At 48.0% G+C, this 12,951-nt stretch overlaps 1 protein-coding gene across 2 annotated transcripts in view; it reads right to left on the bottom strand.

The window, feature by feature from the left end:
* vps13c (vacuolar protein sorting 13 homolog C) overlaps positions 1 to 12,951 on the bottom strand; it is a 55,002-nt gene that overhangs the window by 20,009 nt on the left and 22,042 nt on the right. For both annotated transcript variants that reach the window (XM_048969354.1, XM_048969355.1), the window contains exons 25-49: positions 12,602 to 12,702; positions 12,245 to 12,398; positions 11,992 to 12,071; positions 11,766 to 11,825; positions 10,126 to 10,270; positions 9,630 to 9,746; positions 9,424 to 9,527; positions 8,509 to 8,676; positions 6,836 to 7,140; positions 6,528 to 6,675; positions 6,247 to 6,358; positions 5,963 to 6,102; positions 5,694 to 5,850; positions 5,129 to 5,208; positions 4,825 to 4,884; positions 4,213 to 4,369; positions 3,704 to 3,823; positions 3,502 to 3,605; positions 3,245 to 3,412; positions 2,555 to 2,859; positions 2,253 to 2,400; positions 1,598 to 1,745; positions 1,270 to 1,388; positions 612 to 781; positions 47 to 300 (exon numbers count right to left, since the gene is read on the bottom strand). In XM_048969354.1, coding sequence (XP_048825311.1) covers positions 47 to 300; positions 612 to 781; positions 1,270 to 1,388; positions 1,598 to 1,745; positions 2,253 to 2,400; positions 2,555 to 2,859; positions 3,245 to 3,412; positions 3,502 to 3,605; positions 3,704 to 3,823; positions 4,213 to 4,369; positions 4,825 to 4,884; positions 5,129 to 5,208; positions 5,694 to 5,850; positions 5,963 to 6,102; positions 6,247 to 6,358; positions 6,528 to 6,675; positions 6,836 to 7,140; positions 8,509 to 8,676; positions 9,424 to 9,527; positions 9,630 to 9,746; positions 10,126 to 10,270; positions 11,766 to 11,825; positions 11,992 to 12,071; positions 12,245 to 12,398; positions 12,602 to 12,702 — 3,624 coding nt within the window. The remainder of the gene's footprint in view (positions 1 to 46; positions 301 to 611; positions 782 to 1,269; positions 1,389 to 1,597; positions 1,746 to 2,252; positions 2,401 to 2,554; positions 2,860 to 3,244; positions 3,413 to 3,501; positions 3,606 to 3,703; positions 3,824 to 4,212; positions 4,370 to 4,824; positions 4,885 to 5,128; positions 5,209 to 5,693; positions 5,851 to 5,962; positions 6,103 to 6,246; positions 6,359 to 6,527; positions 6,676 to 6,835; positions 7,141 to 8,508; positions 8,677 to 9,423; positions 9,528 to 9,629; positions 9,747 to 10,125; positions 10,271 to 11,765; positions 11,826 to 11,991; positions 12,072 to 12,244; positions 12,399 to 12,601; positions 12,703 to 12,951) is intronic.

The following is a 12,951-nucleotide window of genomic DNA, read 5'->3' as shown; positions in this document are numbered from 1 at the left end:
TGACACACAGGTACCAGCGGTCTGGTCCTGAATGACCCGCGCTCACATGCTTTGGGCTCCGCGCTGCTCTTTGGCTCGGAGATTTGCCTGAGCGACAGCTGACCGCCCCGGTCGGGCACCGCCGCTGGACTCTGGGGCATGGCCTGGATGAAGAAGTCGGCCACGGCCATGAGGAACTCCACGCTGGCGCACACGTAGAGCTTCTGGAGGACGGCCACCACCCTGCGCTCGCCGTCCCGCTCCGAGTACGTCACGTCGATCATCTTGTCGGCACTGCTCTCATCCTGCTTACCCACCATCCTGTGGGGTCATGGATGACAATGTGGTCAAAGGTCAGGAGCAGGATAAATTAAGGGGACGCCGTATTAGCAAGAATGTGGCCCGGAATTCCACTGCTAACTATAGCTAATGGCTGTGTAAACACAGTATAACCTTGTCACAGTATAACCTGAGATAATTCATTGAATTTAAATGGATTAATATGGTTCGCCTACACATCCAACTATTTTTCTTATTTCTCTGCAGCAAGGAGATTCGAGTCGCCACACAGTCTCAGAACGTCCTCAGAGAATCTCTCAATGTGACTCCTCGGCAGGAAGATTCTGGGTTACCTTGAAGTTACCCTCTGGATCCCAGTCCTCCTGTCATCTAGGGTACATGCGGTGAGGATGGTGGAGACCTCCAAGGCACCGCTGCTGAACATTTTCCCTGATGCCTTCATTAAATGCAAGGTTAACTCCCCCAGGCAGAGAGATTCCTGGTGCTGGCTGATTGGCGCCACCTAGTGGAGGGAGTGGAGGAAACATCACCGGGCCTACGCATGATGTCAGGCAGCGGAGTAAAGACCCCCGACAGCATGGCATGAAATGTCTATAATAAAAGGGAAGCACTCGTTTTGTATTTACATATTAGTAGTTTAGCAGATGCTTTTCTTAAAAGCAGGGTCAGACAGTCCTTGGAGCAAATGGGGGTTAAGGGTTTTGCACCCAAAAGTAAAATTACTCTGCCAACCTCTGGGATTTGAACTAGCAACCTTCCGGTCACAGACACAGTGCCCTAACTCAATGAGCCACACATTGCCTCCATTAGTGTCCAAGAAGCAAACCGGTAGATAACCAGCAGATATTCGAGATATTTGAACCATATGATTATATTAATCAACAAGCCATGGTTTCATCCTCTTTGGAGGGTGTCTGGAGAGCATGTGTGAACACGTCAGTCAGACAACAAGACAGTAAGTACATGTTGGCAGCCCGCTGTGGTTTTTACCTGCGTGGGATCATTCCTGAACAGGAGCAGAGTCAGAGCCTCCACATTGATCTTGAATTTGACGGTGACCAGCGGGTCCTGTTGCTGGTCTGCAGGGTTAGTCTCCGTGCTGATGTCACCTAGGGAACAGAGAATGTCACAGCTTACATCTGGGTCAGCGCAGCTTCCAGGCTTATTTTTAACAAGACATCAAAGTTATACCACAAATGTAAAATAGTCTTCAATTTCTTCATAGTATTTCTGACGAAATAAATATTTAATGGGACTCAGACAGACCTAAAGGTCTTCGGAAATGGACATCAATATTGTCCTTTTCCGGCGTTCCCACCTTTGGGAGATTCCGGCCGGCGGAGCGATTCCTGCTTCAGCACGACGCCTTCGGACACGTGGCCGTCTGTCGGGACACTGCCGGCTTCTCCAAGATTATCCATTAAGATTTTCAGCAGGACGGACAGGTCCTCCTGGCTCAGAGCCACCTACAGGAAAAGAGGGCAAGAACCCGTGTCCTTGACGAGCAAAACACCATAGGAACAAAGATGAGGCAGAACCCCAAGCTGGAGGCTTTTAACAGACACCCTGAGACTTTCCATTTCCTGCCTCCATTGGCAGGAGACCACAGAGAGGTGGAACTTCCACAGGGCTGCAGCGGTCTCCACACACCCGATTGGTGACTTACAATAATTTAGCTTAGCGATACATAAAGGTCATTCATGCAAATCCCCAAGGCCTGAGCCGTCTCTCATTACTTTTTAAAATTTATTTATTTAGTTTTTATTTCAAGAGATGTAAAACAGAGAGCAGGATCAGACAATCCCGGGAGTAACTGGGAGTTCAGGGGCCCAACAGTGAAATCACTGTGAAGGCCATGGGATTTGAACCAGTGACCTTCTAAGTAGAGCTATAGAGTCCTAACCTGCTGTGCCACACACCAGTTATTTAACTATATGTGTCAAGGAACACAGATAGAATGGCAAAGCGATCACCTTCATGGGTTTGAGGTCCCCGTCGACCTCCACGGCGGCCATCTTCTGGAACCAGGAGGCGGCCAGGTTCCGCCGGACGGACAGCAGGAAGTTGACGGGTTCGAGCAGCTCTGTGTTAGGGGTGGCGCCCTCTGTCTGTGGGTAGATCCTGATAAACAATGACAGGCCGGAATCAAACTGAGACCCACACAAAGTATGAGGAGTCTGTTTTGCTGCCAGTGGTGGCTTGGAGTGCGGTATGGGGGAGGGGGGGGGGGCACATGGGCAGTATGGTGTCTGTGGGGGGGGCATGCGGGCAGTACCTAGACAGCTTGAGCTGGCTGAGCTGTACGTGCATCTCGTCGATGACAGCGGGAAGGGGGCAGCCCTCCACGGGCAGCAGGGAGAAGCTGTTCCCCACCGTGATCAGCCCCAGATCCACCTCCACAGCGTCCTGGGACGTGGACGACTGCGGCACCACGATGACGGGGGCCTTCAGTCGGATGTCCATGGAGAGCCGGAAGCTCTTCTGGGCGAGGTCCCTCACGCTGGAGGCCGCCTTCTCCGCAGCCTGAGCCGTGGCTGCAGTCAGGGCCTCCTTCGCCGTCTGGAAGTTGTTTGTAAAATTCTAATATGGGGGGAAAAAGCAAAAAAAAAAGAGAATATGTATTTTAAATATCAAGTGAAAAATATGAACTTTCAAGGGGGAAGCGGCCAGATTGGTCCTGTGCCTGTGATCAGAAGGTCACTGGGTCAAATCCCAGTGTCACTTTTGGGCCCCTGAGCAGGGCCCTCAACCCCCAATAACTTCAAGGACTGGCTGCCCTTGCCCTGCGACCCCCCAAGTTCGCTCTCACATGGGTATTCATCCGTGCTTCTCATGGAAAGCAGGACGGGGTAGGTGAAGAGACGATTTCCTCATGGGGGTTAATGTAAAGTAAAGTATCCCCATCATAGAGCGAGTCGACCTAAAGGACAAGCGAGGTAGCAGGGTACGTTCCCGACAAACTTACCACAAGAGACATGATGAACTTGTGCAGGTAGACCACCTGGATGCAGCCCACGTTCAGCTTGACTTTGCCGTCCACTTTGGAGGTGTCCGTGTAGCCGCCGCCCTCCGTGGCCTTGGGCGTGAGGCTCAGGCTGAAGTTAAACACCTCATCTCCCATGATGGAGATGGCCTGCAAGCAAGCGTCAGCCATGAGTGGTCAATGCGGCCGGCGGTGGAGAGGAAGCCATATTCCCCAAGCCCCCAGCTGGCCCCACTTGCCTTTTTGTGAATGGTTTTGGGGTCGACGTTGATAACGATGAAATCTCTCAGGCGAGTGGAGATGTGAGTTTGGGTCCCTTGCATCAGTAGCGAGCCATGACAGCCTACACACAAACCGCACTGTCACGATCCCACAAGGAGGTCATCATTACCCAGAATCCTCTCTGAGGACCCAGGTGCAGACCGTTAGCGGTCGGCCAACCTTGGATCCTAATGTCGGCGATGCTGCCCTTCTCGTCGCATACGAGCACGTTGAAGGCACCCAACTGCATGGCGATCTGCAGATCGATGACATCGCCATCGGAAGGGGTGGGCGGGAGTGCTGTAATGCACGAAGCATACAAAGAAACATCATGACCTTTGACCTTTCCCTGAACTCCACAGCAGAGCAGGGCCAGACAATCTGTAAGTAAATTTGACTAGAAGCAGATTGTCTCATGAAAGAGGAATAGGAATACCTATCTATATATAAATACATGGAGCTGTCACCTTCCATTAGCCTGAGATTCTAAAAATGAAATGCTCACAGTAAACAGCAAAAAGGTAGTTCTTCATATATGGCACAGTATACTTGTGCATTCAGGAACACACATATAGGTCTCATATAACTTTCAGGCAGGATTTCTTTCATTTGCACGAGTCACAGCAATCATCTCCAGACAAAATGAAAGCCTGAGTGGCCCTCGAGCTGCCGGCCAGAGGGGTATTTACTCGGTTTGGCCACTAGGGCCTTGCTGTCCTCCGTCTTCAGCTTCTGCTCTCGTTCTGGGGAGGGCATGGAGCTGAAGGACAGGGCGGCTGACAGGAAGTTAATGGAGGAGAGCAGCGCCTCCGTGTGCAGCATCAGGTCGAGAGATGTGAAAATGACCTGCAGGGAGTGGGACAGGCATTACGAGGGACACCTCAGTATGTCACACAGGACCCCGGCATGAGGCCTCAGCAGAGGGGGTAGGGAGAGGCACATGGGAACAGCATGCAACTATGCATATAGACTTTAATGCAGAGGTAGACATTTTAGGTCCAGAAAGAAAAAATCCAGACCAAGATTTTGTTCCAACCAACCACTGGTGTACGAAGAGTCACAATCACAGAGTACTCAACTGGATGGTTGAAACAAAAGCTTGGTCTGAATTTGTACTTTCTGGACTTGAAAGGACCACCTCTGCTTAATGTATTTAAATCCTGAAGACCTGACCGTGTACAACATAAAATGATCGGGAGCCGGATCAGGCTCCTGGTCATATTTACTTGTCAGACAAATTACATCACGACAAATATACAAAGCCGAAAAAGCGAGGTAGTACAAGCTGCAACTCCACTTACGTCAATCTTCTGCTCTGTGTTCATGTGAACAGTCGCAAAGTGCGGCCCATTTTTGTCAGCCTGTGGAGGGAGAGAAAGGAGCGTAGGGTGGGGGGGGAGAAATCAGGGGAGGGGCCTTCCTGACCGCACGCCGGGTACCGTCACCCCAGGAAAAATGCAATGCGAGGGAAAACTCCAGCTTCCAACGTTATCACTACGTCAAATGTCTGAGGAATGCCATCCTAAAAAGGCGTCATGGCTGGTAGTTCAAGCAGACCCTACCTTTCCTGAACACAAAGCGGCTTTTCCTGAAGACCAAGCGTACCTTGAAATACTGAACTTTAAGGAGCTCCCCGCCAGACTCCACGGAGGAGCTGACCAGGCTGAGAGGATCCCCGCAGGAATCTGCAGAACCAAGACATGACACTTCAACACAATGCTGATCTCACAGCATACCGGCTGGGCCAAAGTAGGTATACAGTTTTTATTTTACAAAATAAAGGTTCTACTTTACAAAGCGCAAAGGTGTCGTCAAGGTGGCTAAAGTGTGTCAGTGTCAGGGACGAGCTCCAGGAATGTACCAACGTTGACGGAGGGCATTTCGAAGACCCCTAAGAGACACCCAAGACTAAACATGACCCAATTAGTACTATAAAATAAACAAACAGTCTATACCTACTTTTGCCTCCCCCGCAATATTAGTGTGTCCCTCATATGCCAAGGTAGAGCATTCATATGGGTTTAACATCTATAGGTAAGCACAGTGCTGTGGAGAACCACCGGTGAGGAACCATGGACCAGGAACCGCAACGCTACTGAAATGCATGTTCTATTGCCAGTAAACATTGCCCCTGCATGGATAGAGAACCACAAAGAGTTGCAGGTTTTACCTGAAAACTCGAGGCACTTCAAGGTGATCTTCTTAATGTAGGTCACAGCTGACATGTCGTACTGCCGCATTCTTGCATCAGTTCCAAAGTGGTCCACGTAGAGCACCAGGAAAGGCAGCTCTGTCTGGCCCTGCACCTTCTTCAGCTTCAGCACCACCTAGGAGACCACATGACCGACCCTGAGTGCACAGTCTAATAAGCTGCACTCACAGAACACGATTCCCAGAAGCTGACACGGGGAGCGGGGCTTTATAGGGAAGCGACCAGACCTCTTTGATCTCAAAGTTGACGAGCACATTGACGGTATTTTCACAGCTTGCTCCGTGGGTCACTGGCGACATGCTTCCCATCTCCACTGCTGAAACCGTCGCTGATCTTGGCTGCGCACCTTCCTCCGCTTTGCCTTTCACTGAAAAACATTATCACTTCATTTCTAGCTGTGATTAAAAAAAGCCAGAAGCTCCCCAAAGCGGCCTGAAGCTCCTCGGAACTTCCCATGGCTCCCCGAGGATCCCTGAAATTCCCCGACCACTTGCCGGCATTCTGAGCTCACCTCCTCGGTCAGATGCTCTTGTCATGTCCACTGCTTGCTCTTTACTTCCTTCCCCAATGTTCTCAACAAGGATTTTCATCAGGACACCAAAGTCCTCCTGACCCAGCTCCATCTAGAGGACAAGGACCATCAAACACTTTACCATAATGTTCACCAGAGTAACATAGATAATCAAAGCACAGCTGATCACATTCATCACTTTCTTTGATTAGCGCTACTCTTCGGCAGCATGTATCAACGAGAGACGGGTTTAACGGCGGAGAAGATGCTGTGTCACCTACATTCATGGACTTCAGCACCCCTTGAACTTCAACTCCTGGGATCTTGGTGAACCAGGACGCTGCCAGATTTCGCCTGATGATCAGCTCCAGATTGACAGGCTGCAGAAGCTCGATGTCAGAGTGCGGTGAGTCGTTCTTCAAAGTCGTTCTGAGAAAAGACGGATCGGAGTTAAAGAATCTGGCCACACATGGTCATACTTCACCCACATATATGCTACCAACTATGTCCTTGTCAGCATTGTTATGGGGTAACAAGATGGAGGTTTCCAGCACTTGGGAATGTCGGCTGTGAAGACAGGATACTCAACCTGGAGAGCTTGAGCTGCGTGAGCTTCACGTCCATCTTCTCAACCACAGCTGGAAGAGAAAAGCCCTCAGCTTCCATTAAAGAAAAGCTGTTTGTTACAGTGATTAGACCCAGGTCTATCACAAATGCATTGTGGGATGTTGGAGACTGCGGCACCACGATGACAGGGGCCTTCAGCCAAATGTTCATGGAGAGCCGGAAGCTCTTCTGGGCGAGGTCCCTCACGCTGCAGGCCGCCTTCTCCGCAGCCTGAGCCGTGGCTGCAGTCAGGGCCTCCTTCGCCGTCTGGAAGTTGTCTATAAATGTCTGCGAAGGAAGAAACCCTCAGGTTATACCCAGAACGTTAAGGCACCGCAGGCGGGGTAGCCTGGCCTGGAGGGGAGATCTTGGCTATATCAAATCACGCTTTTGGCCGGTTTGTTTCACAAAGCCATGCGGGACGTGGGAGCGAGGCTTTAGCGCATCTTCTATCAAATCACATTTGCGGATGATTGATGCAAATTTAAAGATGGTCACTGGATGCTCAGACATCAAGAAAAGCATAAAAGGTGAACGCAAAAAGAAAAGTTCATAAGTAGATAAAGAAATGGGGTCCATATATTCCTCCAGTGTGATTTTCTTCAGAATACGTGATGTGTTTCATAGTGCACACGCATGCAGGCAAACAAAACATAGCATTTTATACAAAATCGTATCAAAAAGGGAATGAACTACAAGATAGCTTCAGAAAACACTGATATGGCTACATCTGTTGAGGTCACAGCATTTTAATTGACTGATGCAGAAAGTCCCTTTATAAATGGCTGAATCAGGCATGACAGTGACATGGGGAACTAACTGGATACATTTAAGCCTCTCATTCATCATTCGCACAGATAACAAGCGGATTATTTAAAAACATGAAAGTTTAATATGCAATACATTAGTACGCCTGCAAATCTGCCCTTATATATCATGAGCACAAAATATGCAGTCTGTTTATTTGTGGATGGAGTTTCTTTTAAAGCTGATTTTTGTTCCGGTACTTTCTCCAGTGCAGTGAGATCATGGGGGCTGCATGGTGAACAATAAATGCAGCTAAGGGTGGCATGCCACAGCCTGTACCTCATCGGGCGAAGGGTATCGATAGCTAAAAGACTCCTGAAAAGAACGAGAGAGATTTAGGGGAAGAGGAACTGAAAACAGGGAAAAAGAAAGAATAAGGAGAAGAAAATAAAAAACAAAGCAAAAAACACTTTTTCGGAGATTTTTGTAGGAGTAACCAATGTTTTTGCAGCTGCTGAGGTTGACATCAGCCACAAGTCAATTTTTTAAACGAACAGTCTCTTAATACTTTCTGAAGATTTCTGAGATCATTATAGTGCAGTGTTTCCCCAATCCAGTCTTTGGGGACCCACAGTCGGTCCATGTTTTTGCTCCCTGCCAGATCACTGCCAAACACTCCACATTTTTGCTCCCTGAGCTGGGAGGGAGCTAAAACGTGGACCGTCTGTAGGGCTCTGAGGACCGGACTGAGAAACACTGTTATAATGTAACACAAAGTCAGTGTATTTCTCTAAAGTAGTTCATCTACAGAAATAAGACCAGCCCACTACGTACTACAAAGTACAATAAACCTAAGAAAGTGAAGTGCAGAGACGATGTTTGTTCCTACTTCACGGAGCACAGACTCACCAGCAGTGAGACGAGGAACTTGTGCAGATAGACAATCTGGATGCAGCCCAACTTCAGCGTGACCTTCCCGTCCACCTTGGAGGTGTCTGCGTAGCCGTCGCCTTCGGTGGCATTGGGGTACAGCAACATTTTGAAGCTGAACACCTCACCTCCCACTATGGACACAGCCTAGAGCAGACACACCGACATAAGCGAGGTCCCATAAGAGCACAGGGAGAACTGCAGATGACAGCAGAAGGGTTTATTGACCAACCCTTCGCAATGCTGCACTCTGCTCAATCAGCCCATTCATAGTCATCCATATCCACATTATATCCATATACATATTCAGATGGCTATGCTCTACCAAGTATCTTTGACTTGACAAGATGGTCTACATTGCACAACCAATGAACCGAGTATTTGCTTTTGTACGGCCATCTGTCGGCGTCACATGTGGCCTTTTTCAGCGACCTCACACCTATTCTGGTGACCTCCCCACGGTTACCAATGACCTTCCTGCAGTTTTCAGCAGACTTCCTGCCTATTTCAGGGATTTCCCTGCTGTTATCGATGATCTACTCCCCTTTTTCCGTGACCTCCTGGCCTTTCTCGGCAACCTCCTCGCCTATTTCAGCGACTCCTCTGCCTTTCCTGGCGACCTCCCTCTCAATTTTGACAACCTCTCCGCCTTTCTTAGAAATCTCCCTGCTTATTTCAGAGACCCCCCCACTTATTTCAGAGACCTCCCTGCCTTTCCTGGCGACCTCTCCGCCCATCCTGCTGAGCTCCCCGCTCATTTTTGATGACCTTCCCACCTTCCTCGGCAATATAGTCGCCTTTTTCGATGGCCTCCTGACTTTTTTCAGTGACCTCACTGCCTATTTCAGAGACCTCCTTGCCATTCTCAGCGACCACCTTTTTTGGTGATCTCACCTTCTTGTGAATGGTTTTTGGGTCGACATCTGTGACGATGATGTTTCTCAGCCTCGCAAACACCTCAGTCTCCTTGGCCTGGACTAACACCGATGCATCGATGCCTGTTAAACACAAAACCGGCATCAGAACTAAATCTCAAGGCGACACAGAACCACGGCATGACCGTGATCCAAGTTGGTACCAACAGCTACGTGCATTCGTACCCTGCACGATGATGTCAGCGATGCTGTGCCAGTCATCACAGACCACAACTCGAAAGGCACCCAGTACTGCAAACAGCTTGAAGTTAAACACGTTCTTCTCCTTGGAACCCCTGAACACTGCAAGACACCAAGGAGCAGAAGAAAATTCAGAAGGGGAAGATCAGAAGCAGATGGGTCATTAAGACTAACACCATGAATCAATCTGTACATAACGGTCATGTGATGTCGGACAGATTGTCTAATAAATGATGCCGCTATGACAAAGACAAGAAAGGACTTCGCAAAAAACTCAGAGAAGCCGGAGTTTTGTCCTTACAGGGGAATGTGCCTTACAAAAGGAGCAAAACTACCAATAAATAACAAATAAAATAAATGACAGATATCTTAAAGCATAACTCTGACATGTCACAAACACGCATGCAGGTTCTCCATGCAGTAGGAATACATTCTGTGTTCACAAACATAAATATGTATGAAGACAGTGGGGGGGCTTTACCCAGCTTGCCAGGAGCGTCCTTATCAGGCAGTTTGGTGGTCTCTCTGGGGTCCGTCATCTGCTTGGGCAGAGCCGTGTTGAAGTAGCTGATGGTGGACAGCAGAGCCCTGGTGTGCATCAGGAAATCCAGCGAGGAGAATTCCACCTGAGCACCAACACAACGGTAAAGCAGCGTCATACAGGTAACCATATAATTATAACAACCTAAATGCCAACAGCCCACGGTAAAGCCTCATTATGCAGGTAATCATACAATTACAGCAAGCTGAACGCCAACACGGGGACCTGAGCACAGCTCATGGTAAAGCCTCATTATGCAGGTAATCATACAATTACAGCAAGCTGAACGCCAACACGGGGACCTGAGCACAGCTCACGGTAAAGCCTCATTATGCAGGTAATCATACAATTACAGCAAGCTGAACGCCAACACGGGGACCTGAGCACAGCTCACGGTAAAGCATCGTTATACAAGTAATCATACAATTATAGGCATCAAATGAAATTACATGCAGTTTACAACTTGTTATTCAGAGTAATTATACATAATTATTTCAAAACAGCTATAAAGATGTCAGAAAATTGGCAAAGAGCAGGTTGGTGATTTTCCCCAATTAAATACACCAACTCAGATATCAAATATCTGCAATCCAAAACAGATAAGAACCAAAAATAGACCAAGTACACCAGGAACCAATTAACCTATTATTAGTACACTTTTATCAATTTCCATTCATACTTCTTTTGATGATAAATATGACTAAACTCTTTGCCCAACCTACATACCTACATTATCATTAAGTACATGCTAAACATAAGTGCTGTAGTCATTGTTTGAACTGCTAATCTGTTTTTTTACATCAAAGGTGTCTGAAGGGCATGCAGAGGGTCAAGATGAAATTAGGGCAGAGAGTCACCTTCTGAAATGCCTTAAGCCTACTTGCACTTTTTTTTTTTTTTTTTTTTTTACTTAATATTACCTTATTGTTTAGAACGGTTTTTGTGTGCATCTGCAATTATTGTTGTCAATGTCTACGCATGGGACAGTGTGAAACGTAATTTCGATTCCTTTGTATGTCAAGTACATTTGAAGGAATTGACAAATAAAACTGACTTTGACTTTGAAATACTAATCCGACTCACTCACTTATAATCCACACCCGATATTCCCATTCCCAGAGACATTTACAACAAACATCAGCACCGACCAACCACAGACATACACACAGCGCTGATTACATCTGAAATTACAAAAATAATGCAGTGAATTGCTCTTCATCCCACAGTCCGGTTACATTGTCTGGTTGCATACGGAGCAGCATGACCCTCACAACATGACTAAAATTACAGTACCGACCTGTCTGTCAATTCCTCGAGAACTGAATGTGTCACCCTGGATTTGCAGTTATTACAGTTATGCCTGAGGACACCAGTCCATCACAGGGAACGTGCCGGTACACACACACACACACACACACACACACACACACACACACACACACACACACACACACACACACACACACACACACACACACACACACACACACACACACACACACACACACACACACACACACAGCCAAGAAAAACACTGCAGAGGAATCTGGTCACACTGTATATCAGCACCACCGACCCACCTTTAGTGTTTGCTCAGTGTTATCAAACATGCTCTTGAAATTCGGGCCATTTGTGTCAGCCTGAAAGAAAAAGAGAAACGTGTTTACAGTCTCTTGTGTGTTTATCATGAGTTTATTAAATCACAATTACAATGAAATACATGGTGCGGGGCTCTGTGGTAAGAGACCATTCAGGTGATATTTTAAAGCATTCTGATTGGGGGGGGGGGGGGGATAACACACTCACTCTGATGTACTCCACTTTCAGGAGGGGCGACCCGTGTGTATCTGACGAGCTGATTAAGTGCAGAGGCTGGTTTTGGGGGCCTGAAACATACCAGAGGATGTTAACAGCTTCTCCTTTATGGAATGTTCCGGTAACACCGTTGACCCTCCCACATCGGAGCACTTTGACCCAGTTTAGAGGAAAGGCATTAATCTGGCTGTGTTTAATCACAATCCGCACAATCACTGAGGCGGCCCCAAAGCCCACCACCAACCTCGCTCCTCACAGTAGTCCAGGCTAATCTTGCACAGGTACGAGGTCACCATGAGGTCGTAGGTCCTCATTTTGCCCTCTGCGCCCAGTTGGGACACGTTCAGCGCCAGAATGGTACTCTCCTGTTGCGCCTGCCTTGTGAGCTCGACCAGAACCTGCCGGAAAGAGCGGAATAAGCTGGCCGGAAGCGATACCTCAAAGCCAATGGTCTCGAAACTCCTTTTGATTCATGTGCTCCATCTACGCTTTGAATCAAAGCCCAGAACCTGCACAGGCGTATTTTCAGAAAGGCCAGACTCCCCCTCCCACAGCATGCATGGAACCATCGGTGTGGTTTGATGCAAGCGGATGGACGTACCGCCTTGACCTCGAACTTGAACTGCAGGTCCGTCAGCTCCTCTGCTTGGGGCACCTGGGACTCGTCACTCAATGCCATCTCACTGGCGTCCTCCTCCGAATCTGCAACAAGGCACCGCAGCCATCTCAGCTCACACAAATGCATGCTTCAAATCACACATACCTTAATTCCTTGTATAAATGAGCATAGAAAAAAAAAAAAAAAACTCGCATGGAAAAAGAAATGGGATAGAAAATCAGATTGCAGACGATGCTTGGATAATTATACAGTGTTAAAACTACTAATTTAACTGGGAATAAACATATTACCGATGCTCAATATTACATTACATTTTTGTGAGAGTGCTGTCA

The sequence above is a fragment of the Brienomyrus brachyistius genome, chromosome 11 (assembly GCF_023856365.1).
Source record: "Brienomyrus brachyistius isolate T26 chromosome 11, BBRACH_0.4, whole genome shotgun sequence".
NCBI classification, from domain to species: Eukaryota; Metazoa; Chordata; class Actinopteri; order Osteoglossiformes; family Mormyridae; genus Brienomyrus; species Brienomyrus brachyistius.
Note: the sequence above shows the minus strand (reverse complement) of the source record. Positions and strands in the feature narration are given on the sequence as shown.